We start from the raw sequence: 26,728 nt of genomic DNA, 5'->3' as shown, positions 1-26,728 counted from the left end.
GGCTACCAAAGGTTAAAAAAGACAGGCTTGCTGTTACCAGGAAAGAAAGGTTATTTACGCTAACAGACATATTAAAACAAAACAAGTTAACAAGTTAATTGTAAATACAGTTAGACTGCAAATACAGATTTCTAACCTATTACAGAAGTTTGAGTGTTTGAAACAAAATACAAAAAATAAGTGTCTCTAAGCTTAGAGGCGGCTTGCAGCAGCAGCAGGCTCAACTCAGACCTCCATTCTGAAGTTCCTTTTAGATCATTCTTCTGTTATTTGAATTTCTAAATTAAAATAAATATTTCATTTGAATCTGTGCTGTCTCTAGCAGTTTTGCACAACAAACAATGTCATAGACCATTACTTGTTTAGAGTATTTAGAATCATTAATACAAGCTAATTCTGTTCCTGCTCATTAAACAAAGAACATAAAAAAAAAATGCATTCAGGCTCTGTAAATATTACAAAAAACATGGGTCCTCAATAGCAAACTTTTCTTTCAGGCAAGGCATATGTTCTATATCGCTGTCCATAATACAAGGACTAGATTTATTTATTAAATACACTTTAGGTGCTGCAGATCAACACTACTCCCACTCTCATCCCGGCTGTGATGCCTCAGCCTGACTCGATGGAAATATTTTGGCACATTTAGGAAGGATCAGTTAGGGTAACTGATGCATCAACAAAACTGTGAAGTGCAAACTACAATATCAGAATACACAGGATGTGAATACGCCAAAAGACCCAACTGGTTCACTTTCTGGACTCTGCTCCATGTTTGGGCTCCCAGAAGCCCAAGCTCAAGATGCAAGTCCTCAGCAGGAAGACTCCCTGCCAGAACTGCCCAAGCTCTCCTCTAGTGTTGTTGAAGTATTTCAGCAGCACCCTTGAGTGCTTTTATAGTACACCTAGGGACTCCCTCCTCCATTCAACCATTTATAGCCCATCTTTGAAGAAAATTGCTATCCCAGTCCCTCAAAGGTGCAGTGGGATCTTGACCTGAGTGTTTTTGAAGTGACTGCAGCGTAAGGCAGGAGCAAAAACAGCAACCTCTCTTCAGGCTCTGGCCCCACTCTTCTATGTTGATGAGGCTACAACTCATGCCAGATCGGTTGGCAGGTTATTAGCCCCTTTAACACACACAAGAACACACACTAGCTTTCTTTGCGCTTTTATCCAAACTACAAGTACATCACAGAGATCTGCGCTCACCCTGGAGCATTCTTTACACATGGCTAAAAAAACAGACAGGCAGAAGGGGTAGGGGTGAAGTCCTCCAAGTAGAGTTCATGCTGACAGGTCACTGTTATCAAATCTCTCCTGGTCATACACCTCTGCCACCACCTTTCTTCCTGCAAACCAGCGCCCATTCAAAGCCTGAATGGCTTTGTGTGTCTCTGAGGCCATGGAGAACTCCACAAAGATCTTGACAATGATCTCAGCATCCTCCTCTTCTCCCTGCTTCTCCTGGTAGATGATGACCCTGTTTACAGCCCCAAATTTGCCACACTCTTCTGTCACTTCTCCCTCTAGGTCATCATCAATGTCCTTTGGATCCACCATGTTGCGAAGCACCATCACAGTGGACTGCAGAGAGAAGGAACAATAAAAGTGCATTAATAGAATTAAGACACTAAAGTTAAATACAAACAAACAAACAACCTAGCAAGCTCTTTAGACACATCTTTGTAGTGCAGATAACTCGAACTATCTCACTTTTCTTGTGCTGTTGCTATCCAGTCATTTTTTTTTTTTTTTTACTTTGTTACCTTCAAGAGTTTTTTTTTTAAGATTGTTCCTTATGTCTGAATACAGTAGGAAGTTTAACTTTTTTTCAGACCCCTGACATTTAATGGCTGACCAGGTACTTTAGTTAAAGCATCAACCACAGCGTAACAACACGAGCTTTTCAGAGTGCCTGCAACACACCTTTTGTACATATCCCCCACTAAACCTTTTTATAACAAAGCACTTCTCTTTATCACAGAATAACAGATGATTTAAGATAGATGATCAGGATCACCTGATCCAAACCTAGTTCTCAAGCAAGGCAACCTTGAGTAGGTTGCCCAGGACCATGCCTACGTAGCTTTTGAATATCTCCACGGATAGACTACACAACCTCTCTGTGCAGCCTCTGTATGTTTTTGCATGTTAGAGGCCCAACTCTACCACATTCTTTCTTCCCACTGATGGCTCTACCCAACATCACAGTTTAGTGGTCATGGCATTTCAGAATCAGTTTACCAAGTATAAAGCTGCAGAGCTACACCACATTAAGATAGACCTAAAACTAGTTAGCCCATTTGCTGATAACTGGAACCAGCTCAGGGTAGCCACATTACACTCACCTCTTGTTTACGAAGCAATTTCTGCATCACCATATGACGGGCACTGCTGCCAGATATGCTCATGTGTTCCTGTTCACTTAGCATCTCTGGCCTCTCTGACTCCTGGAATACCTCCTCCTCTTCCTTTTCCTTTTTGACCTCCATCAGGCCCAGTGCTGGGGGACTGGCCAGGATAGGATTCACAACTCCCACTTGGGGGATAGTGACAGGAATCGGAGGTCGGGCAGGGGTTACACCTGTAAGAGTACAAACTCTGTAGCATAAAGAAAAGAACTGGTGTTCTGCAACATTCGAATACACACCAATCAGTAATAAAGAAGATCAAAGAAACTACAGGGTTTTATTGGCTCTACACAAACAACAAGCAGGGAGGCATACACAGCAACTTGGTCAACAATATGGGATATATGCACTCAATATATTCATCATATTCATCATATGCCCAGAAGTGAGACAGAGTACAGGTCTTTGCATGGGGTAACAACTATACACACCCAGAGTTTCATTCAGGGTACTATGCACACACTGCTGTGAATCTCATGTACCTGTTGTATCTATTATATATCAAAAACTCCTGCTATGCTGTACAGTAACAGCTCCTGACAAAGTCAGGGAGGGAAGAGGATTTCAGCTTCAAATTCTCCTTAATCGTGACCCAAGCTGTAAAGAACCGTGCACTGTAACAGTTACACAGCTGACAAAATGAGGAGTAAACATACCTGTAATGACTCCTGGTGCCTGTGCTGCCATTACAGCCTGTGGCAATGCCCCTAATGGCTGGGCAAGAGTCAGTGCTGGAGATACTAGCCCAGGAGTAGCCAAAGTGCCAAGAACTGCAGCTCCTGCCACTGCTTCCTACAAGAAAAAAAAAAAAAAAAGCACTAATTCTGCATCAAGAAGTCATGTTATGGGTATGTTCAACTGAGGCTCAGCCCTTGTCACACTTAAGAAAATACTAGGTATATAGATTCTGAGGATGACAGCTCCCCAAGGCTACTATAAAAAAACAAACAAGCAAAAATCTATGCCACCCACAGAAATGTGGAAGCTATGAGATGTCAAGAATTGGAAGAGAAGTGCTCAAATTTCACCTATCCTCTCAAGCTGCTAGGCAGATTATTGAATGAAAAACATCAAGGAATTCAGTACAGGATCTGCAAAATGCATGCAATTCCAGGACAGGAGGAATCTCTACTTGCTTCCACCTGCTGATGCTCTAGAAGACCTTAAGAGCTCCTCAACCAACTGCTTAAAGCAATTGAGAAAAAGGTACTGTTTAATAGTACTACACAAATAAAGCTTTTCAATAATGCTAAGGGATGTGATCCACTTAAGCATATCAACCCACTGCCTTTGATGAAGCTCTTCTTCAAACTTTCAGCCTTGATAACTAAGGCATTTTTAACTCTGTTCTGTTGTCCATATTGTCTGAACCTCTTCTCCCATTGCCTGCATGTCTCCATATGGACCGTACATGAGCAAAAATTGGATACACTTTGCAGCTTTTTTTCCTACAGTTACACCAAGTCACTTTCTCTAGTTTTTCCTGCATATCACGTTTTCCATTTCCCTGAATAACTATGTTTATTTGGATTATAGCAGGTATAAAGGAACATCATTCTCATCTCACTCTAGATGAGCAGAATTCAACCATATCACTTAACTAGACGAAAACATTTCCATAAAGCTAACAAAAATAACACACGTAATATATCCTAGGATCCCTTTTGTTTTGGTTGTTTTCCAGGCTATTGAACTCATAATGTAGTTATTCAGATCCTTCTCTTTCTGTTTTCATGGGGATCATATAAGCCCTGACATATCAGAGCAAAAATTCTGGGGTTTTGATCCTTAAATGTCACATTTCGTACTCAGCTGGTAAATGCTGTCCATGTTTCTTACTGCAGTCTTCTCTGATACTCAATTCTCCTCTACATTAACAATGCTTCTCATCTCCGTGTTACCAACTAATTTCATTAGTACTCTTTTCCCAACGCCTACAATATGATTGCTAATATTTTTGCGTATAGAGATAAATCAAGAACAATTTATAAGTAACTTCACCAAGAAAGTGAAGTGTAAGCAACTTCTAGCACAGCACTAGCATGTCTTCTCACCTGGTTATGCTCCTTGATGTTAATTATAGTAGCCTTGGTCTTAGACGCATATGGGTCTCTACTAACTTCTGAATTGTTCATAGAATATGTAGTAAATATTTTTCTAATTAAGTGCAACAGTAGTCTTAACAAAGTTAGTTATGTTCATTTGATGTTTTCCTAAAACATCTAAATGCATCACGTAGCTGTTTGTTCTTCCTTTAAAGCTTGTATTCAATCTTTCCCTACCACTGGTGTCAGAAGAAAGTCCACAGATATCAGTTTTGTATCCTACCTTAAACCCAAGTATCGTATTTGCTATTCTTCAGTCATACAACAATAGCCTGACTTGACAGACTAATTACAAAAAAACACGAAACTTAAGTGTACAACCACATGTGATAAACTCTTGGTGGATACAAACCCACCAAGGTTGCAGTAATTCCATGTGTAGCATTAGCCAGTTTGCCTTATGATTCTAACGCAGGGGCAGAATACTTATGTAAGCATTCAGTGCTGCAGTAAGACTACCATAATGTTGACTACTCTGGTAGTTAGCTGCATCACTTTTTTCTTAAATAGACAAAGAAACTTTCTCTAATAACTTTAGTTTCTTATTTTCTGTTGCAAGACTGACTTTTTTTTTTTTTTTACTGTGTAAAAAAGTTTAAGTGTGGAAACGCTTCCTCCTTCTCTGACTTGCACGTGAATTCCAAACTGCAGTTGCATTTCAGATCTGAAGTTGCATCTCGTACTTGAAAGTTTCCCTCTCACGCCCATGATTTCTTCAATCCCACTGAGTTTACTGATTAACTTATCTGAATCACAAAAAATATATGAAACTAAAGCCCTTACAGACTACATTGGCCCATGTTCTTACTAACAATAAGATGTTCCATACAGGAACTGTACTGGGGGCATAACCTACAGATGCCTTTTTTTTTTTTTTTTTTTAAAAAAAAAAAAAAAAAAACTTTAACCTTTTAATTATTACTTTTTTCTCTAGTTATCTAAAACTACCATCATGGCAAATCAGACAGGTAATCTAAGTCTCTACAATGTCTAAGTAAAGGGAACAAGACTGCTGAGTATCTCTGAAGTCCTTCAAAACCATTATTCTATATACAGAATTTAAGATTTTCCTAAAGTTTTCCTCAAAGTAGCAAATCCTGCCACATTTTACAGAAAGAAATGATAAAATTTATACAGATCTGTAAGAGATCTCTACTAAACAGAAGAGTTAATAGTTCTTCCTTAAGGTGATTTTGATCCAAAACGTAGCCATACCTCAGCTTGCCTCCTTAGTCAAATGCAGATGTTTCCAGATTGTAGTGACCTTACTACTTGGGACATGCAAACCACTTTGGAGTTTCACGCAAATAGCAGCTTCCTCCTCCCCCTATTTTTACCTGTACCTTGTGATTCAAACAAATATTAGTACCAGGTATAAGCTGGACACCTCAGCAGGTTTATTTTTTATTTTTTTTCTTCTGGCTCCAGAGCATCCAAGAACTGAACAGTGCTAGAACTTGTTTCCTTCTTGGGCAGCAGGGATGCAGGAAGAGATCCTGTCCCCCAAGGCAAAGAATACTGGCACAGGTATGCAGGTTACTTTGAAAGGCAATTTTCCTCCATCAACACTTACAGGTTATAACCAGGAGCTTCTATTATTTTGAGCAAACTAAGTTTGAGAACTGCTAGACTCCTGCATTGACATCCAATTCTGCTGAACCCACTGTATTTCCTGCTTTCTGGACAGCTTAAAGCCATGATGGACCAACTTTCAGCTTACTATACAGGCAGTCTTTTCAACAGCAGTGTTGCTCATGCAACTGTTACTGCCCCCACTGCTGTCTGACTATTCACATAATATTTTAAGGCATTCTTTTAGCCTCTGTCATAACCACATCCATAATTGTTTGTATGCCTACCAACAAGGAATCCTCTCCAATTTATCCTGTTATTTAAAAAATAAAAGTTCTGCTCAGGCGGGCCAGACTCCATTCCAAATGCTGGTGTATCAGATTTGCACAAGTGTGTCCTGGGTAAGCTTCTACATGTGAAGTCCTGGAAAGAGTACAATCTAGGCTTGAAGCCTTCACTCAAACTACAGAATACAACTGGTTGGAACAGTTTGCATGCCTGTTTTTAGCAGGGTGACAATAAACATCCACTTCTTTCAGTCACAGCAACTTATGTCTTACCTGTGCTGTAATCTTTGCTGTCGCAGCCGCTGCAGCAACAGCTGCTGCTGGAGGTAATCCCCCTGGTGTAGCAGGTGTCAGGAGCGGCATTGGAGGAGTCACAGCTTTACCAACTCGGAGATACTGACCCCCAAGGTCAAAGAGGTTCATAGAGGAAACTGCATCTTGAGAAGACTGTGCTTTCTCATATTCTACAATGAGAAGGAGGAATATTTGCAAGTGACCCTTTTTACTCCTAAATTCAACTCTTACTGCACAATTATGATTTATATTTGTTTAAAAAAGCAACCCCTCAGTGCTTAGCTTGCTCATCTCACTCCTCTGATCACATAAGCACTGTTGAGAACAGCAAGCATAGCATAATCTCTCAACCCCCATAAATGGTGAGTAAAAGTATCTGGCTACTAATCAGACTTCTAAATACAAATTTATCTCTATCGCATTGTTTGAAGTAACTCTTCCACTAGAGTAAAAAACAATGAGGATGATCCCAACTACCTTCCTTATCCCAGAACAAGTATCAGATAGACATTTTACCAATGAAACCATAGCCTTTGTGTTTTCCCGTCGTGGGATCTCTGGCTAGCGTGCAGGATTTGATCTTTCCAAAGGCCTCAAACACACTCTTGATGTCATCATCTGAAAGGTCCTGATGAACAGAGGCCACATAGATGCGGTTGAAAGCCCGTGCCTCTTCTGCTAGCTGGTCTATAATTGGCTGTGCCTGACCTATATTACTAGGTCTCCCCACCTGCAGAGAACAGGAAACAGTCCATTAAACAGTCTGAAGAGCAACAGCATGACTTGCCAAGACATATAGTAGGTAAGCACTCAACCACTTGACTTCCTGTGCAAACCACATAACCCCTCATAAGGTCAAAATTAACAAAGGGCAACAGCTGGGACACAACCTGCTTTGTGATTCTAGAAGTACTGGGAGCCTGGACTGACTCTGTCCCCCTCCTTCCCCCTTCCTCCTAGCTAAGTGTTTATCTTCCCTAACCTGCCAAAGACCAACTTCCAAGAAGCAAAAACAATGCTGAAAGCAAAACACGTTTCTATAACCTTATTTTGAAGGCTCCTAAACCCCTAACACTGCAGAAATGCATCAGAGATAAATGCAGGACATAAAACACTTTGCAGGAAATGCCAGCTTTCTCCCCAGATTTCAGTCTCCAAAATTCCACCTTTCAGAGATCATCTCCTACTTATTGCCTGAAAACACACAGCTACAAACCTTTGTTCTTTTCAGCTTGTGCTGAACGCCTCCTTTTTGTATGGCAAGATACTTAAAATTCCTCATGCTACTGACAGGCAAAAAAAGCGCCTGATGCTACTTATCTACCATCCACAGGCACAGCATATGAAGAACACAAAGTATCATGAATCATCTTTGTTTTGTGCTTAAGTAATTTCCATACTATGTGTGTGTGAGGGGGAACTGCCAGCTGATAAGAACAAGTTTCTTGACTTTATTAGCATGCTGGGCGGTTCTCCTCAGAGAGCGAGGGACCAACAGACACTATATACTCAGCAGGTTGAAAATGAAGATTTATCAGGGAACAGGCTTCAGGTTATCTTCCATGCTACAGTGCTAAGGGAAGCATTTCTAGGCATCAAAATCTTTATTCGAAGTAAAGAGAACTAGGAATTTTCAGGGCATGCCTGTTACTCACCTTTATATTTCTTCCTCCCAACATGACAGAATTCATCTGCTCCAGGGCCAGTTGAGCAGCTTCTGGCACCTCATATTCCACAAAAGCAAAACCCTAGGACAGAAGGAATACTCCTGTTGAATTGTACCAGTCACATCTTGTCAACACCAGTGCCTGCTAATGCAGCCAAGAATTCCCACATACTGGATTCTGACTATTGTGGTCTGAGAAGTCTTTTCCTTCAAGGCTACTGTTTTCAGAATCTCTCATACCTAGAGGCCTAGCAGAGAAAGGCTACTGCATATAGGACTGCTAGCTGTTTAGCATCTTTTGTGCACACCATACCCATGCACATATGGTTCCCAGTACAGAATACTGCAAAAATAAGCAGAGCGAGCAGATAAAAACAATTTCTTAAAATCAAATGCTAAAGCAGCCTTCTGTCTATGACAAACATTCCTTCTTCTCCTGGATATATTCACAAAAGCCTTGGAGAGAATAAAAACATCACTTAAGGCCTGTTAACCAACCTTATGTTTCATCGTAACCGAGTCCCAGGACATATCAATGCTTTTTATGGGTCCAAATGGGGCAAAGGCCTGGCGAATGGTATCTTCTCCAAGTTCATAGTATATGGAGCCCACATAAACACGACACATGATGGCCAAGGCGCGCTGCCTCTGAGCTGCCATCTGTATTGGAAAGAAGAACTGTCTGGTTAGATCAGGGGGTGGTTATGGATGTCAGGACCTCCTTCCCTTCCTCCTTCCCTCCCAGGAGCTATGACCCAACAGCAGGTAGCTCCTCACTGGGCTGCAGCACAGCCTGGCACACGTAGTAATAAAGAAGTATTTTCCTGCTCAATGCACAGACTGCTGGAGCGGATAAGCAGTACAGCTCACTCCTGGGGCAGTCAAATCTTTGATGGGGTCTGCCACTTCAGGAGCCTTAACTCCAACCCCATTGGTAAGGTCTAACCCTCCCCAGCATGATCGCATCTCCAGCAACACTTGCAGGAGGAGGAAATAACTTCATTCTAGGACAGCTTCCCCCTCCAGGCAGCAAAGGTCTCAATTCTAGGCACTATCAGCAATCCCTCCCATTCCCTCCCACAAGGGGCAGCAAGAGATCCAGTATCGGGCACCACCTACTCACTCCCTCCCCCACCCCATCCTCCCAGGCAGCAAAGGATCTGGAATTGGGTACCTCCTCCCCACCCCCTCAAGCATCACACACCACCTCCTCCCCTCCACCCACCCCAGGCAGTACAGGATCCAGTACTAGGCACCACTTCCACCACACATTTCAAAAGCAAAGCAAACATGAAAATAAAAAATAAAAATCACATGGTTAAATGAAACTTCTTAGTTAAGTGTGTGGTGCTAGTACTTATCACTGCCTGTTGTTACTGGCTCAGATAGTGGTGCAGCCCCCAAAGACTCCGCCCTTATCAGTTTCGGTGCAGAGAAGGTCTCTGTGCTATTTTCTCCTAAGTATGCCTGAAAACCTGTTTGCAAGACAAATCCAGAAATTTCTTAAAGCAGGTATCCAAAAAAGCAGTATCCTTCAATTATTTTTCACCCATATTACAATTCCAAAATTGCTACTACTAATAAACATTATTTTGGAAGATGCTGCCTACTAAAATCACAGGTTTGGCCAGCATATCCTATCAGCACGTCTTGGGACCAAGGCAGAAATGAAGGCTCTGTACAGGCAGCTAGCTCCCTATGATCAGCAAGACTGAATTACAGCGCACTGGAGATGCGCACAGGGCTTCGTTCCTGTTCTGCATGGAACAGATGGAACAAACATACGGCAGTAAGGGCTACGGACTGTTGCAGAGCAGGCAAATGCAGCGTTAAGCTTGATGCCTTTCTCCCTTCCCAGCACTACAGTGCTTGGCATGAAAGTAGGGAATGCTGGAAACTGCGCCTTCCCCACCACCACTGCTCAAGGGGGTCTGTAATCGAGGCCTTTACAAGAGACCCACCTTCGGAGTGCTGCAACAAGCATGAGCACAATGAGCTCTGACGTGTCTGGGGATGTCACATGGCAAAACAGAAGGGACTGCAATTCATCTGTGATAGTCAAAGGATTGTGGACATGAACAGTACCTGAAGAAATCCTTCTCCCTCGTAACACATTAAGTGACATTGACCATAGGAGGAAACGAACTGTAAAGGTTCAACTCCTATTATTCCATAGAACAGGGATACTATAAACAGGAATGGTTCTCACCCCATACTGCTGCTCCTGAAGTGTATTAAACTCGCCTCTTGACTGGGTTTAATATTTCACACAGTTAAAAACAAGTTGCTTTTCAATATCTCTGCAATGCTGTGACTGGGAGGACTATGGCACGTGTACACGCAGGACAGCTGACTTGTTGTCTCCCAGGTTCTCCAACACCTTCACAGCTCTGGTGCATGAAAGCCAGTGATCAGTAGCCCCTCAATCTGTGTAGTGCATCCATTTACAGGTTCAGAGCCATCACCATTCTAACCCAAGTGTCTGAGTGAAGTGCCTCACCCGTGGTGACACAGACTGTGACAAAGATTTAGTGTTTTACTAGGAGTGCTCTTGGACAAGACACTGCAGCCTTGCACCAGGCAGAGGTAACTCCCACCTTCTGAAGCCTATATATGCAAACAGGACATTTCCTTCTTTTCAGTTATCAATGCAACAGCGGCAAGAAAAATGGCATTTGTCCCCTCCCATGGCAGCAACCGTTACGGGAGGATATCCACATCTTACACTGCTGCATAGATTCTAATGAAATAGGTGAGGCAGAGCTAAGAAGACTGTTATGTTACATCTGGAACATATTAGAAATCTGGAGCTACAAAGGCAAAATTTAGGGAGACCACACTGACTACAGGCATATACGGATCACTAACAGGAATCAGCGTCAATTTAGGGGACGTGATGTAATATACACCTGCGAACTAAGCACAGGACTAAGTGTCAGGAACTCATGAATAGGAATTTTATTGCTTTCACTAACTATATTAAATCATTTTTGCTGGCCACTGGCCCTTTTACTCGGTGTACGAAATGGAGCTTAAGGTATCTGCAGTCTTCATTGGAAAGGCAACAGCTAATATTTGTACGTATGAAATATTGCTGATAAGTACTTATGAAGGTTATTTTAAGGACAAGCCAAAACATCGTACTGGAATGGTGCTTTAAATGAAAGAGGCAATGCAAAAACATCACCACTAGCTCCAATTTTAATATAACAACGCCAGGAAATTGTGCTCATGTTGCTGAACTGACATGGGAATCTTGAGCTGTAATTCTTAGCGGATTAGGTAGACAGGAAGCTTTAATCACAGGCACTAAAATACTGCAGTAGGAAGTTCAGACTGCACTTCCTCCATGTAGGAATTGATGATTCTTGTCAACAGGAAAACGTGTTGTACACAGGCCTGTTTGCATTTCCTATATTCCTGATGGGCTTTGGGATAAAGCATTTGCTGAGAAATGAGTACCAAAACTATACTCAACTGTAGCACAGCTGAATGGTTCAGAAGACTCCTACATTCTGTCCCATCAGCAGTAGCCTCCAATTGTCTACAGTCTTAGGGAAAGGATTCACAATATTAACTATGCCCCTGAGGCTAGTGAGAAATTAAACATTTCCCGTTACATTATCAGTATGTGCTTTTCATCTATTGCCCAGCTGTGAATACGAGCTGTAAGGTTTTTTTTTAAAGCAAAATTGGTGCTGTTAATATTATTAAGTATGCATCTACATTGACTGGTAGAAGTTTCTTGGGCACAAGGGTTCAGAAACCACCTGTGCAAAAATTGACGTTGAGATAGGTTTCTATTCCAATCCAAACTTACATATACCCATAGATTTTATTTTGGCCCCCCTGCTGACATGCTACCTACCGTGACAGTGTTATAGGAGGGAAAACAGGTGTTTTTAGATTTAGTGCAGCTTTCATTTTGGAGGACAGGCCTCCAGTTGCATTTTACCAACTCAACATTGCATTTTAGCAAGATGGGAAAATACTTGTAAATGAACCTTTGCATGCAGAGTGGAGGTTATAGGACACTTTCTGCAGTGGCCATTGTTCAACATCTCTGGAAAAAGGAGGGAATTGATAATCCCAGGTAATCATAGAATCGTGGATCATATAATTAAGCTCTTTGTGATAGCCGATTAGAAACTCCATCACTAAAGGACCACACGGGTTCTCTGAATAGTTCTGCAGTTCTGTTACTTCCATCCTGCTTTTTTTTTGTTTGTTTGTTTGTTTTTAAACTTTACTTGAAACATGACATATTCACCTAGTCTGGAAACATGCACAGTAAGAGCAGTCTTACAACCTGGGCTACAATATGTTCTGCAAGCCTGTAGTGCCCCCATCTTCCCCAGCACCATAGCTGCCAGGCCTCTGGTGCCGTGAGTTCGCTTCATAAGAAATTGCCCATTTGTGAGTTACCTTGGCAGTTAGTTTTAGGTCAGGACCTCAGAACTGTAGCATCCCTAGAAATGCAGCTCCCACAATTTCACAGGTGTGTTCAGTACTGTTCGAAATCTAAAGCTTTCTTTGCCAACTGACTCCAGGACCCCGACTGCCAGTGTCACAGCAGACTGCACCCAGCCCAGGATGTTCCTCTGGGGAGTTTACACTTTGCCTCTGCTTGTTGTGCTTGTCCATAACAGGTGGGTATGTGGGAGGGTTGTGCTGGGTTGAATTAAGAGCATTGTATTACCACTACATACTTCCCCACTCTAGGCCCTGACTAAGACAAAGTGCCCAAGAAGAAGTGAATATGTCTATTGACCGATTGTAAAGGTGAGAGAGGATCTCCAAAGCCCATTGTCACTGCTGCCATCTGAAAGACAGTAAAGACAGAGTTCAGTCTGTTGGAGCTGAGCATACTACGGCTGTTTGTAAAAACTCAAGCAGAGCGGCGGCACAGGGAACCTGCGAGAGAGGCCTCTCCTTCCTTGCCCCTCACTGCCTGGTCCCAAGGACTGTCCAGCGCTGGGACCCTGCAGATTCCAGTCCCACCAGGTCAGGGTGGAGTTGTGCTGCTGCCACTGCCTCAGGAAGCAGGGTCTTCTCCCAGGGGGGACTCAAGGCAATAGTAACCTCTGCAACCACTGTCGTTGATTCACCCCCAGCATTTAAAAAGGAGCCCCTCAACTAGATCAGCCACTCAGAAACATGCACAGCCCTGAAAGGCCAGAGCTGCTTAACGTGGCAAGCACATCCACAGTGACACTTCATTAAAAATATCCAAGACCCCAAAGCTGTTATTTTGGGATTCCTAACTTTGAATAGGAGGCAGTGATATCTGTTCAAGAAATCTCCAAAGGAAGGGAGATTTAAATGGCTATTAAGGGTTCTCCCCGTACACAGGCCTTCCAGCATTAACAAGAGCAGCCAACTGAACTTCTCAGTGAGGCTGGCAGGGCACCTGGGTGAAGGGGACGGAAATGGGTCTGCACTGTTGGTAACATGAGGGAGAGGGGCACCCTCCCATCAAGCAGAAGAGATAGGGCAAGGATATACAGTAACCGTAGGCACCACCTTAAATGTAATTTGAAGGTGAAACCTACAGCAAATTCTTTGGCTTCTGGTGATTCGAGAAACATTTAGACAGCCAACAGGTGAGAAAATTTCTCCCCAGCAGGAGAAAAAACTCCGGGGGCAATTTGTACAGGTGAGTAAAGGGCATTTCTTTAGAGGGCTCAAGACTGTTTACTTTAATTTCACTGTGGAAACAGAAGTGCTTTCACCTGGCTCCGGGCAGGCCTCAGGGCTGTGCTCTGGTTCTAAGTGCAAAAAGAACTCCACCTTGTTGGGGAGAGTAAGACAGAAAGAGCATCTCAGAAGGTCTCTCACCTGCAGGTTGGTGAGTTGCTGTTGCTGGTGGGCGATGGTTTGCTTCACCAGCACACTCTTGATACTCTGCTCCATCGCATACTTCTTTGCCTAGGAAGAAATACAGACTTTGTAGTCACAGCCTGATACCGCGGAACAGGGAATGATGTTTGACTTCACACCATAGCTCCCCAGAACCACACAACTGGCTGCCAATGGTGCTTTCTGATGCTCCAGCCCTAAGCTCTAAGGCACTGAACATTAGCTGGCGGCAAACAGCTTACTAATGCCTTGGTCTGCATCTTGGAGTTGCGAGCCCTGAAATACAGCATAACGCTCGAGCAGAGGATTGGATGGACTCAATCTGCAGCAGGCACAACGTTAGGAAAGCAGCATGCACTACACACTCAGCATTTCCCCTCTTCCTCCCTCTGCCCCTTAGATCCCACCAGAGCACCTTACCTGCTGGGATGAGGGCAGGACAGATAGCCTCCTTCAAGTCCTTTCCACTCAGAGAACATCTGGACAAAGAGGTTCTACAAAAGGGAAGGGGGCTCCTAATCCCCATGCCCAGTCTCTTTACTGTGCACTACCCCTCCCTTTCTTTATTGTATTTGGACTATTCATATTTGGAGGAACCACTGCTCTTGCTCACTAAAATGCTCCAGCTCTCTTTCTCCAATTCCTAGCCTGAGGACACAAGGCTGAGTTGTCTTTTTTTTGTTCAGTCTTCTACAAATTTGACAAAGCCTGAGCTTTACACCCAGTGGAGTTAACATGAGGCTCTTTGTCAAGGGAAACCTAATACCCGCACGTGCCTGTTCCCAGCGGAGGGTACAAACACATTCAGCCAACCCCTCAGGCACCTGCTTTCCATGGCTGTACGTGTTTGGGAGGTGCCAGGGAACAGTAGGCTCTAAACCGTGGCTTTGAGACGTGTGCTTCAGAAACCTGGAAACGGACAAGGGGATTTACATCTGTCAGCTATGGAGAAGCCAGAGGAAACGAGGCCGTTTCACACTGTGAGCCAAACACACACACAAGCAGCTTCAGCATTACGGGAACATTCACATGAAGCCTACCCAGAACAATGCTATACTTGCCTCAACTGAATACATAAGACACCTATCCCACAGTTCCCACATTCCCTGGTTTTGTTTCCTTCCCCCTCTTTTCCCAGTTCTGCTCTCCTCAGCAAGCCAGGCACCACTCTCACCAGCAAAGTGGGCCAGAAGTCGGAAGTAACCTCCCCCCTGGCTGTACAAAACAGGACCAACAACCAAAAATCAGAGCTGGTCTGAAATTTTATCTAGATTGAGACACATTGACTCAAGTGGGGTTGAAAATACTTGCCACATGCTACAGGGTCTCTTTACATGGAAAGGTGCATAAGGGAAAAACAGACTTTGTAATGTGGTGTGTGGACAGAATAAAATATCAGCTGGAGCACATCAGAAACCTTTTTCTTGTGGTGTACAGTCTGCTCTTCACGGTAACTTTATGGCAGTTGCATATTGTCTCAGAATTACAATATGTTCTTAAGTTGTTATGATTACTTATAATTTTTTTGTTTGTTTTGGTTTTTGTTTGTTTTTAAAGGAAAAGCACTCCCCCTACCACAAAAGGGAATTCCATGTTGTGCTCCCCAAAAAGCATCTATAAACTCCAAACCAAGACACAGTTCTTGGGCACAATTTTGAAGATGCGAATCCACACAGAGCACAGTCATTATCCCATATGTAATCTTGACAGGTGATTTTTTTTTTTTTTTTTTAATAACATCAGGAAAAAATGTAAGTTTCAAAAAAAAAAAGAAAAAAAAGAACCAACCAACCAAAAAAGAATGCTAAGATGTAAGTTCATGTCAAGTATACTCACTTTCTGGAGAGCTTCCTGCTGTTCTGGTGTGAGGGGAGGAAGCCCCAGCTTAGCTGCTGTGCTTTGTCCATTTTCCATCTTAATGGACTCTGTACCCTAAGGAAACAGAAACACACTCATGGAAAAGCCATTCTCACAAATCTGACCCATTTCTTCATTCCCAGAAACTCAACACACTTGTCACAGTCTTAGGAAGACTTTTTAGCCAACTATTATTAACTCGTGAAAAACTGTTCTTTAATATTATAGCCACTTCCCATGGGAGAGCTATTCCACCAACTGTATAAATTGATGAACAGGTTGGATACTTAACCTAGAGTTCCCTTAACAAATGTTCAGTGAAGAAAAATGCAATAAATATAAGCCTTCGCTTATATTATCTCCATCCTACATCCCAGTAGTTAAATTCTATCAGATGTAACTGTATATTCTTGTTCCATCTCTTCCCATACCAGTTTGTTACCCCTGATTTCTCAAGTTCTCTTTTTAAATTTTCTCTTAAAGTTTTCCAGTTTCACACACTGTTCTAGGTACTGAGTCACAAAAAACATTCCCATACCCGGTATGATGCATATTACCTGCACATGCAGATATCCAAACCCAACATTAGAGCAGACCTAGAAAGAAGCTTCTGGGCCACTGGGCTAATTTTTTGTGTGATTTCATAGATGTACACGCAACTAACAAACCTTAGCCTTCTTTGGGTCTTAGGTACTCTACTGACTTCTTTGCCTCATGCTTCTGCTTTACACTGAAGTTCCTTCCTGTGAAATAACTGCTCAATTATTCCTACCACGTTAAGTACCACTAAGTTCTCTGAAGTATATACATAAAACTGGGTTTGGTTGAAGTGATTCAACAGCTTGTGTCTTTCTGGTAAGCATCTACCAACTTGTATCCTTAAGGAATTATTCTTTAGCAGCCCAAACACAGTCACATAATTGATAGTCAACATAAAGGTGAGGTTATCAATAAAAGCCTGTTAAGATATATCTCAGTTCTCCAGTTAAAAAGAAAATAAACAAGAACACTAAACACTCTCTAACAAGAACAAACCAAAAAAATTAAAAAGGATCAGACCCATTCAGACAGCAAAACAAGAACAGCTTTCCTGACACGGCAACAAAGCTGTCACATGGGGAAAAAAATAGTACCAAAGTAGTTGGCATCTTAGCAGAAGAACAGCAAGTATTCCTGCTCATTTGGTTCCCATCCATTCAAAACAGAACATTGGCTCACAGCACTCACTAGTGAGTTTTCCTGCAGGCACAAATGCTTTTTAAAGACCACTGATCTTCTCCAGGAAAAAAAAAAAAAAAAAAAAGAAAAAACACCACACAATTCACTGGAACATCAAGAGCCTACTAATATAACACCAAAACAGAGAACAACAAAAAGCTATTCTAGTATACAGCCAATGCCTCAGGCAGGAAAAACGCAGTTTTTCGGAAGCAGAAGATCCTGCATCACGTCTGCACACAAACTGCACATTTCATTGCATCTTCTTTACCCTACCACGAGGCAAAGGCGAACACACGTTCCTGAACAGACAAGCTGCTGCTACAACTCTCAGCATGAGACGACAGAACTGTCAGCTAAGCTTCGTGATAGCAGAGTGCTTCAGGTCTGAGCACACACCTCAGTGAGGAGGGCCTTGTGCTGTACACCTGACTGCTCAAGACAACACCAGCACAGTTCCCTCACTGTGTCTGTAACAGTACAGCACAGGCCAGTTAGCCGTTTCCTCCAGAAACACAACTGCATTGACGGTCCTGTTTTTCACTTACATTTTCTGATTTGTTTTATTTACTGATAAAAGCAGAATGTTCAGCTTTTGCCAGGGAAGAAAACTACAAAATAGCTGTAAGATATTTTGAGCAGGTAGATTCTTTCCATAAGTGATAGATACCACCTGAATATAAGTGAAGCTTAAGCACATTCACAGTATTCTCAATATAGGGAAATAATTTGTTATTTTCATTGAAATTTAGAAATAAAACAATGTCAAGTTCAAGAAGTAAACAGCAGAAGAGGTGAGAGAATAAATACCTTATGCATTCTCAGAAGACATTGTAGAGGCACAGACTCAATCTGGTAACAATCTTTTTAGTCCTCCCACTAAAAAGGAGTTAAATAAGCCCTCCTCCTCCCCCCAAAAAATTCAAGGCCTCCTAAGCTGCCTGCTTTGTCTACAGTAACTGCAAGTTCCCCTTGTAAGAACAGAAGCTTAGATGTGACAACCCTTAAATATCACAACCACCACGTACCTGCCATGAGGACTGTGATCCCCAGCTGTATTTTTTGGCCCATTTGCTCCTGTTGCTCATGCACTGGAGTCATGACCATGGTATTTATTACCTTCTACACCACCACCCTCGTCCGACACTCCTCCCAGATGTTAGAGGGACCGCACCTACTCCTCCCCTGAGGCAGGGCTGCCACTAATCCTTTCCCACAGCTGATGTGGGGGATGCCTGATGCTAAATGCTGCTTAGTCAGCTCATTAACTAAACTTACTTTCCTCTCCAGGTACAAAATGAGGTCACATTCCTTTTAAGAAAGGAAACCCTAATTAGTGCATGCAGGAAAAGGCTACCTTACAACCTGCTACAGCACATACAGTCAGTTCGCTTTCCCTAACACACACACTGCTTTTTATGTTCTAACTTACTAAATGCCACATTTGCCATCACATTACCTAGCCATTCTTTATCTTGAAATCCTCTGGCAATTCATTTACCTTAATGGCTCACAGCCAGGGGAGGTTCAGACTAAGCATCAGGAAAAACTACTTGGCCAAGAGGGCAGTTAAGTCACTGGAACAGGCTTCTTAGAGGTAGTTGATACACCATTCCTGACCATGCTTAAAAGGCATTTAGATAAAGTTCTTAATGATGTGTTTTAACTTTAGGTTGGCCATGAAGTAGCCTGAGATGGACGTGATCTTTGTCGGTCCCTTCCAGCAGGAACTATTTTATTCTAGTCTAAAATGACAGCAACTGAAGCATCCTATTGGACTAGAGATTTCTTCTGACGAGATGAACTGTGTTCGTTTTCCCAACAGAATCTTGCCCATTTCTTGTACAGAACTGGTCCAACACTGCTTCAAGTGAACACACTGCCCATAGGGGAACTGCTTTTCTGCAGGATCACTGCAACAGAGGAAGAACCAAGAGTGTGACTACAGCACAATGGTCCCCCTGCTGCAGGCACCCATTCCAGAGTCTGACTGCCTTCTTGGCCTAAAGAAGCAGAATCTGCACCTGCCTTTGTTGTTCACCTGAGTTCTGTCTGTATCATCCTTTTAAATGATGACACTCTCCCAACTCAGTGTTCGCAGCCAACCACTTAACATACTAGAATGGATAAATAACCTTATCTGTTCAGTAGCAGATACACGTTAGGCTGAACGGACTTGTGCCTGTGAAATGATATCAGTATATAAGTTATCATGGGGAAAACCTAAGATAATAGCAGAAAGCATAAATTTAAGTACATCCTTTACTCACTGCAGTTTTTCCAAGATTAGCCCATTTGTCTCAAGTCCATCAGCAACCCATCTGCCTCCTACCAGGCTACAATGCTTTCTGTGTTCTTTATTAAGGGCAAGGAGTAGGATCTCACCTCCCTTAAAAGCAAACAAAACCACAGGATGAGTTTGATGATGTTCAGAGATATACAGCCTAGATCATTCTTAATCTCTATTTTATAGGATCAGTTCAAACTTCTGTTTGTGTCAGTCTCAAGTTTACCATGAGGCGTTTGAGAGCATTTTAAAGGAACCATGAACACTGAAGTAGAAGCCAAATAAACCCTCCCAATGTAAAAATCTGTTCCACAAGCATCTGAATGCAGTGTTCTAGAGTTGCAGTTACTTCACTGGTTCCTATAGATTGAACTTCAGAGCTGCTTTAAATAACCCACAAGGTCCTGAAGAGAATCGAAGTGCAACCTGATACATGAATCAAAACAGAGATGGTTGGAACCATTTTGTGCTTGCAAACTGGGAAACTCAAGTACACAATACTAATCGAAAGATAGTATTGCATAGTCCAGTTGTAGTCCCAAAGCTAGGGAAAAAGAACAAACAAACCAACAAGGAAACCTTGAAGAAAACAGGGAGACCTTTGTGTGGATTCCAACTCTGTGCTTATTGGCACAGCGCACCAGGCATGAACCTATGGACAACACAGTCAAATTGAAAATAATCAGCAAAGCAGTAAGGTAATGGTGACCTGTTTGATGCAGGAAGGCTGTATCATCTCAGAGATTAACTCTGATTGTGGAACACTGAAAAAAAATTAATAGTCATCCTTTTTCTTAACTAACTGGCTAAAAAAAAAAAAAAAAAAAAGTCTACCCAGCTCTCTAGGGGCCCTTTCCCATTTCTTTACATTGTCTGTATGTTACCGTACAGTCACCTCCTGGAACTTCCTGAGTTTCCTTAGGGAAGGCACCTTTTCTACTGCTATTTCTGTTTCCCCTCAGCTTTTAAAAACTGAGTGATTGCAATGTAGGAGTAATGAGATATGGGACAAGCAAAACAGTGGAAGGCATATCGAGTTTAACAATTCACAACAGAAAAAGCTATTCCAGTGACCACATTTTAGTATGATTCATAAAGGAGAGACTATCATATATCTACATTTAATGTAATTTTAACATTTGAGCTCACTAAAAGGCATAGCTTCTGAATACTGGTTGATAACATCCAACCTCCAGCACAGAGGGAATAATCAAAACTAAGGACAACAAATTGATCTAGAAGTCAAGAGAGTATTCAAGAAGCTAGACCCAGACACTACCTAACTGGTTGGTTCCCAGCTCTTTGCCATCAAATATCCCACTGAAAAGAGACCAAAAGATACACAGATACACATGCCTACCCCGATCAATGGTACAGCTGTAATGAAAGCTTACCACCACATACCTTTTAACACAGAGTTTCTTCAAGGAAGATTACTAACCTCTCTGTTACTCCAGAGTATTTGAAAAGTGACAGATGATATAAAATGATCCCAATCTCTATCGCCAGTCACAGTAAATTGAGACTATCACTTCTCTCTTTCCAGGCACATTAGGGTAATACCACTAACGAGAAAAGGCTTGGCACAATTAATTTGAATCTGCTAGGCAGCAATGTAAGAGTAACTGTTGGTGCTTTATACTAACACCGGCCACCTTGAAAACTGCCTTATTTAAACACATGAAAACAGGAGGGAACAAGAAAAACGCATGAGTTGACAACAGAAGCAGAAGAATGCGAGCTTCCTTTAAAATAGAAATAAATAGAAACTGTATACCTGGTGCTATGAACATTGCTTCTGAGCGTTGCTTGGCCCTTTAAGGTGGTTTGAACTCCAAGAGTTCAGGCACATTCGTTGGAAATTTATTACATGGCTGAGAATTTCTCTGAAGTATAAACACACACAAGAGAAAAAGAAAAATACAGAATCTTGTTTATTTTAGGAACCATAACAAGCAAACAACACAAAAGATTAAATAAGACAGAAGTGGAAAAAGGACTGATGATATTTTAGGAGTCATTAACAAACAGAAGCTTCACCTAGAAATACCTGGCCAGTATAATCAGTTTACTCCTTTCTCTATTATTTGCACCAGTGCTTGGGAACCTGCATTCACCTGAACGTTTTCGTACTGCAACACCCCATGCCAGCAGTGAAGTTGGAAGAAGCATCAGCTGAGTGCCTTGGCAAAGGCAGTATTTTTCTGAAAAATAAGCCTGGTGGGCGAATAAGAAGTCCTCCGTCATGTACATAAAACATTTAAGGATTTTGCCCCTAATTACTATTTAAACTTGTAGATTCAGCTCTAAGTTCCATAACTTCCCAAGTCTTTCTCTGCACTGTGACTTTCTGCTATTCCCAAACTACTTTAGTAACTCCTACTTTTCACCACATTTAGACCACTTCGCTCAGAGGGAAGCAGCAGCAGCGCTAGTTTCCATTACTGTAAGCATGTGCAACAAATGTGCTACCGACAGGGAGAGCACAGGGCACATACAAGTTTTTCGTCAATGCTACCAGATGCGCTACACAGAGAATGGGCGCATATTTAAACCTTTCAAAATGTCACCTTTATAGCATCTCATGACCAAAGTGCTTACATAAACATGTTTAAACATCTCTTTCCTTTAGATGAAAAAGGCAATTAAATGTCACTAATGCTGCCAGTAGCATATTCAGTTCTCCCTGAGCACCAAATTCTACTGAAGTAAAACTTTGGAAAACATGAAAAGTCTTAAAAACGCATATAAATGAACTACACCCTCCACCCCCCCCCCAAAAAAAAACAAACAATTCCTTCTGATGCTTTTTCATTTGAGAGATTCTTTCTGATGCCTTGCATTTGATAGAACTATTCTCAGTTCCACCAGAACTGAGAAAAAAATACCTTCTGGATGTTACCTGCACATGCAGAATGCTCTGCACAGTCCTGTACCTGTCATGGAACCCAGAAGTCACAACGCATCTCAATATTTGGCTCTCAGAGGAAGCAAACTGCAGTTTCTGACAATCTACAACACAGTGCTAAAGCGAATTACGACACACACGATCTGATTTCTCTCGACTACAAACAGGACAGTAAGACAAGCCAATACACTCATCCTTTCCTAAAGGAAACACTGCTTTCCCTGAGCATCATCTCACCTCCTTGTCAAGAAATCAACAATTGTTCAATGAAGCTGACAATTTGTCATTCAGCAGCAGCAAGAAGTTCAACAACAGAAAATGCTGGGTTCTGCACCTGGGTGCACAGGCCCGGACAAGGAGACACGTGGCCAGAGAGCAGCAGTGCAGAAAGGGATGTGGGGGTGCTGGTGACAGCAGGCTCAATGTGAGCCAGCTGAGTGCTCCAGCAGCCAAGAGGGCAAAGCACATTTTGGGATGCAATAGACACAGCGCAGCCAGCTGGTCAAAAGAGATGATTGTCCCACTATATTCAGCATTGGCATCACCTCAAAAGTTGTGTGCACTTCTGGGTTCCACAATATAAAAAGGTTGCTAAGGTCCTTAACACCACGGAGAAGAGGGCAACAAAGCCGGTAAAAGGGCTGGAATGCATGTCCTGTGAGGACACTTGGGTTGTCTAGTCTGGAGAAAAGAATGCTAAGAGGCAACCTCATTGCTTCCTGCAGCTTCCCAAGGAGCTGAAATGGAGAGGGAGGTGTTGGTTCTTCTCCCTGGTAGCAGATGATAAAATGTGAGGGAATGGAACAGAGCTGTGCTAGGGGAGGTTCAGACTGGACATTAGGAAAAAAATCTTTATTGGGAGGGTGGTTGAACCCTAGGACAGGCTTCCTTCCTAGAGGCAGTTAATGCCCCACGCCTGTCCATGTCCCAGAGGCATTTGTACAATGCCCTCGGTAACTTGCTTTAACTCTGGTTAGCCCTGACATGCTCAAGCAGTTGGACTGGCTGATCTCTGCAGGTCCCTTCCAACTGAACTACGCTATTCCAAGTCCTTCAGCTGCTAAGTGCAGCTGTAGAGCTCGCACGTAGCTTCAACATGCACGCTGGGTTCCCCTGCACTGCAAGTTCTACAAGACCCACTGCTGGGTGCTCCTCTCTCCCTCCCAGAAGAAGCTCCAACAATGCGTAGTGCCAGGCAGAACGGGCAGTCACTGCACACAAACACACCCCAAAATTAGTTCTCAGGTCTGTTTAACCACCTTGACGAGCAGTATTCACACGAAATTTGCCTTAGCCTCACGAAAATACAAACAGATATACTTTTCCCAAATCAGTTAACAGAGAATCCCGGAATAACAACATCAGTGCTCCGGAACTGCACAGAACACCCAAGTGAACTTAATTTCGGCTGATAAAACATGCTGTCACTGAACTGCCCAACACAGAACATGCATGCCTCCTACAGGAAAGGACCAATTATCTAGCAGAGCTGTGGTTTTTAGACTGCAAAAAAGAATGACAGGTAAGCAATTGCATGAGTATACGGAGTGATGGCAGAAAGGTCTAATTAAACTTTTGAACACTCAGCAATAACGTGGCTGTGGTTTTATCCTTATAAATGGAGCTGGTGAGACAAACAGAGAATTGCAGTACCCATTTTTTGGTGTTTATGTATTTAATGAACATCAAGAGTACCAAAAGATTGTAGGAAAAAACATAGAAGTGATGCAAAAAAAACCCTCAAAGTCAAAAAATCAGGTAAGTACCAAAATTGCAAGCACTGTTTATCAACTACCACCACAGTGGGTGAGGAGACCACCGAGCTTTCAAGGAGCATTTACAATGAAATCGTACCAAGAACAAGTACCAAAGCTACAACACGCAACACTCACAGTACTGCTGCCAAAAGCAGTGGCACCAAATGTTTCTGACACTAAATGGGTTAAAATACAAGTTTCTTCAGCAAGATGTTAATTATTTAACCAGTTATAACCATGTGACTCCATTTCTACTGCAACAAGGTACCAACTAAATTACTGAATAAATTAAACCAAAATTGCATTAAATATTGATTACACCTTTATAAGAACTCTGCATTTATTGCCCGCTGTCCCCACAGGTGGGGCACACAGTCCACTCTACGGTCCCCCAGAAGGGGACAGGAGGCATTAGGTGCTGCACGCCCTCATCTGACACGCACACACTGCTCAGCCTGACTGACTGGGCATGCGGACAGTATCAAGAAGGGAAAATAAAAGTTGTTGCAGCTACGGTGTCAGGAGGAAGAGAGCCTGCCATGCCGGAAATCTGCCTGTATTGCAGTAACGCTGCGGATAGCAGAACCAGGAGCAGGCAGATGTAACCCAGGAGAGCAGCGGGGTGTGTCACAACACGCTGGGCAAGAAAATGCAGTAGTACGTATCTGTCATGCATATCAATACGTATCTTTCACTGTAATCAACAGCTTTAACAGTTCTATGGTTTTATTCAGAAAATTAGCTGCAAACAAAATCTAAGTTTTACCAAACTCCAGAACTGTGTTGGGTTCCTCTTTATTGAAGTTACCTTGTCCTTAATTCTCAAGCTTTTCTAGATAGCCATCAGGATTTAAATTGTCCCTGAACAACAAGAAAGCATTGCAGCTGTCCTGATAAGAGCAATCCCTGCAGAAGCACTAAAGATCCTTTAGGGCAACTTTCTGCTCATATCACAGAGCAGCCTGTCTTCTCTCCAGCACGGTCAGGAGATACAGGAGAGAGTGGCACTAACACTGAACATGGCAGAAAAGATGCCAGTGATCACACAAAAAGCAATTGCTGGGACATCTGAATTCTTCATTTTAAGGACCATTAACATTAGGACCATGTGTCAGTTTTTTTTTTTTGTTTTTGTTTTTTTTTTTGTTTTTTTTTTTTAAGCACAAGGTAAAACACACAATGCACAAATCCTGATGAACTAACACATGACACTGGATGTTCAGATCCAGTTTATTTCCAGTAAGATCAGAACAGAACTCACATAAAAACACACGGATTATTAAAAAAATGACTTGGAAGTGCTTTAACTCAATGCGTGAACCTGACAAGAACAAGTGCTCTATTTAAGATGTTTAACAGTTCTGAAGTTCAAAATAAACTTCATTCCACCAAAATTGAACCCATCATGAATAAAAGCATTCAGCACTCTGGCAAGCCAGTATGCTTGTTCCTGAAAGGGGAGAGTAGAAAAGAAAGCCATTAAGAAATATCCCGCTGTGTCACACCAGTAGTCCCTCTGGCCCCCTTAACAGCAGATGATATCTGCAGGGAGCGTGAGAGCCTGGCCACCTGCTTTGTAGTTTCCCAGCATCCACAATTATCGTACTACAGGTCTCCTTCCCTAGCAGCCTGACACCTAAGAGGTTACCTACTTTCATTTTGCACGATTCCTTACGCTACTCTGTATTTCACTAAGAATAAAAAGGACTAGGATGAGGAATGCTGAATAACGCCCTACTGAACTACTTAATTTCTACGATTTACGACTAACTTGCACAAAAAACAAGTCAGTCTCTGAAATGAGACTACTCTGGTGTCTTACAACATTCGTGGCCACTTCAGCAGAAGTCTAAAGAACCACCTGAAAGCACAATGAACTCTCAGGAAAGTCGATAACGGTGGGATCATTTCATGAATGGATAAAATAAACAACAGCAAATATAAAAATAACTGCCAGGTACCGGACGTCACGTCCCTTTAGTCAAGAAAAGTAACCCACAGCTCACATTTTAACCTCGGCGGTGAACACTACGCGGCTCTGCAGAAGAGAAATTCCTAATTAAAGTCTCTTAATAAGCCCCACCACCTACCTGGACCTGGTCAAACACGCAGGTTCGTGAAACCATCACACAAGCCGGCCCGCGCGCACCTCAGCACGGGGAAAGCCCGGGCCCCACCCCAAACCCCGCCACAACCCGGGCGCCGCTCGCCCTGCCCAGCACGAGGCGCGGCGGGCCCGTGAGGAAGGCGGCCTCGGGGAGCGGGAGGCCGCCCGCAAGGAGGCCCGGCTGCACCGAGGGCACCCGGCCCGCCCCCGCCGGCCCGGGAGAGCCGCGGGCGCACCCGGCGGAGGCCGGCACGGTCGGCGCCCCCCGAGGGCTCGGGGCCGGGCCGTGCCGCCCGCCCCGCAGCGCGGCGCCGCCACTCACCAGGGAGATGGTGGTCGTGGCCGCCATCTTGTCCACCCCGTCGGCAGGGAGCGCGGCGCTCTCGCGAGAGCTTCAGGG

General features: G+C 43.0%; 1 protein-coding gene across 4 annotated transcripts; it reads right to left on the bottom strand.

Annotated features, from left to right (window-relative positions):
• Positions 1-1,152: 1,152 nt before the first annotated feature.
• PUF60 (poly(U) binding splicing factor 60) lies at positions 1,153-26,709 on the bottom strand. Of its 4 annotated transcripts, none has more exons than XM_082753660.1 (11): positions 26,651-26,709; positions 16,031-16,126; positions 14,174-14,263; positions 13,107-13,157; positions 8,834-8,995; positions 8,325-8,417; positions 7,186-7,399; positions 6,649-6,839; positions 3,068-3,203; positions 2,349-2,584; positions 1,153-1,584 (listed from the first exon to the last, which is right to left on the bottom strand). In XM_082753660.1, the coding sequence occupies exons 1-11, from the start codon at positions 26,675-26,677 to the stop codon at positions 1,285-1,287; spliced, it is 1,596 nt and encodes a 531-aa protein (XP_082609786.1). In that variant the 5' UTR covers positions 26,678-26,709; the 3' UTR covers positions 1,153-1,284. The 4 variants fall into 4 exon arrangements, with proteins under 4 accessions (XP_082609786.1, XP_082609785.1, XP_082609788.1 ...); XM_082753659.1 differs by lacking the exon at positions 26,651-26,709 and adding an exon at positions 26,312-26,333; XM_082753662.1 differs by lacking the exon at positions 26,651-26,709 and adding an exon at positions 21,334-21,438.
• Positions 26,710-26,728: the final 19 nt, after the last annotated feature.

Source organism: Aythya marila (assembly GCF_965140915.1).
Source record: "Aythya marila genome assembly, chromosome: 2".
Lineage (NCBI taxonomy): Eukaryota > Metazoa > Chordata > Aves > Anseriformes > Anatidae > Aythya > Aythya marila.
This window is presented reverse-complemented; position numbering and strand designations above follow the sequence as displayed.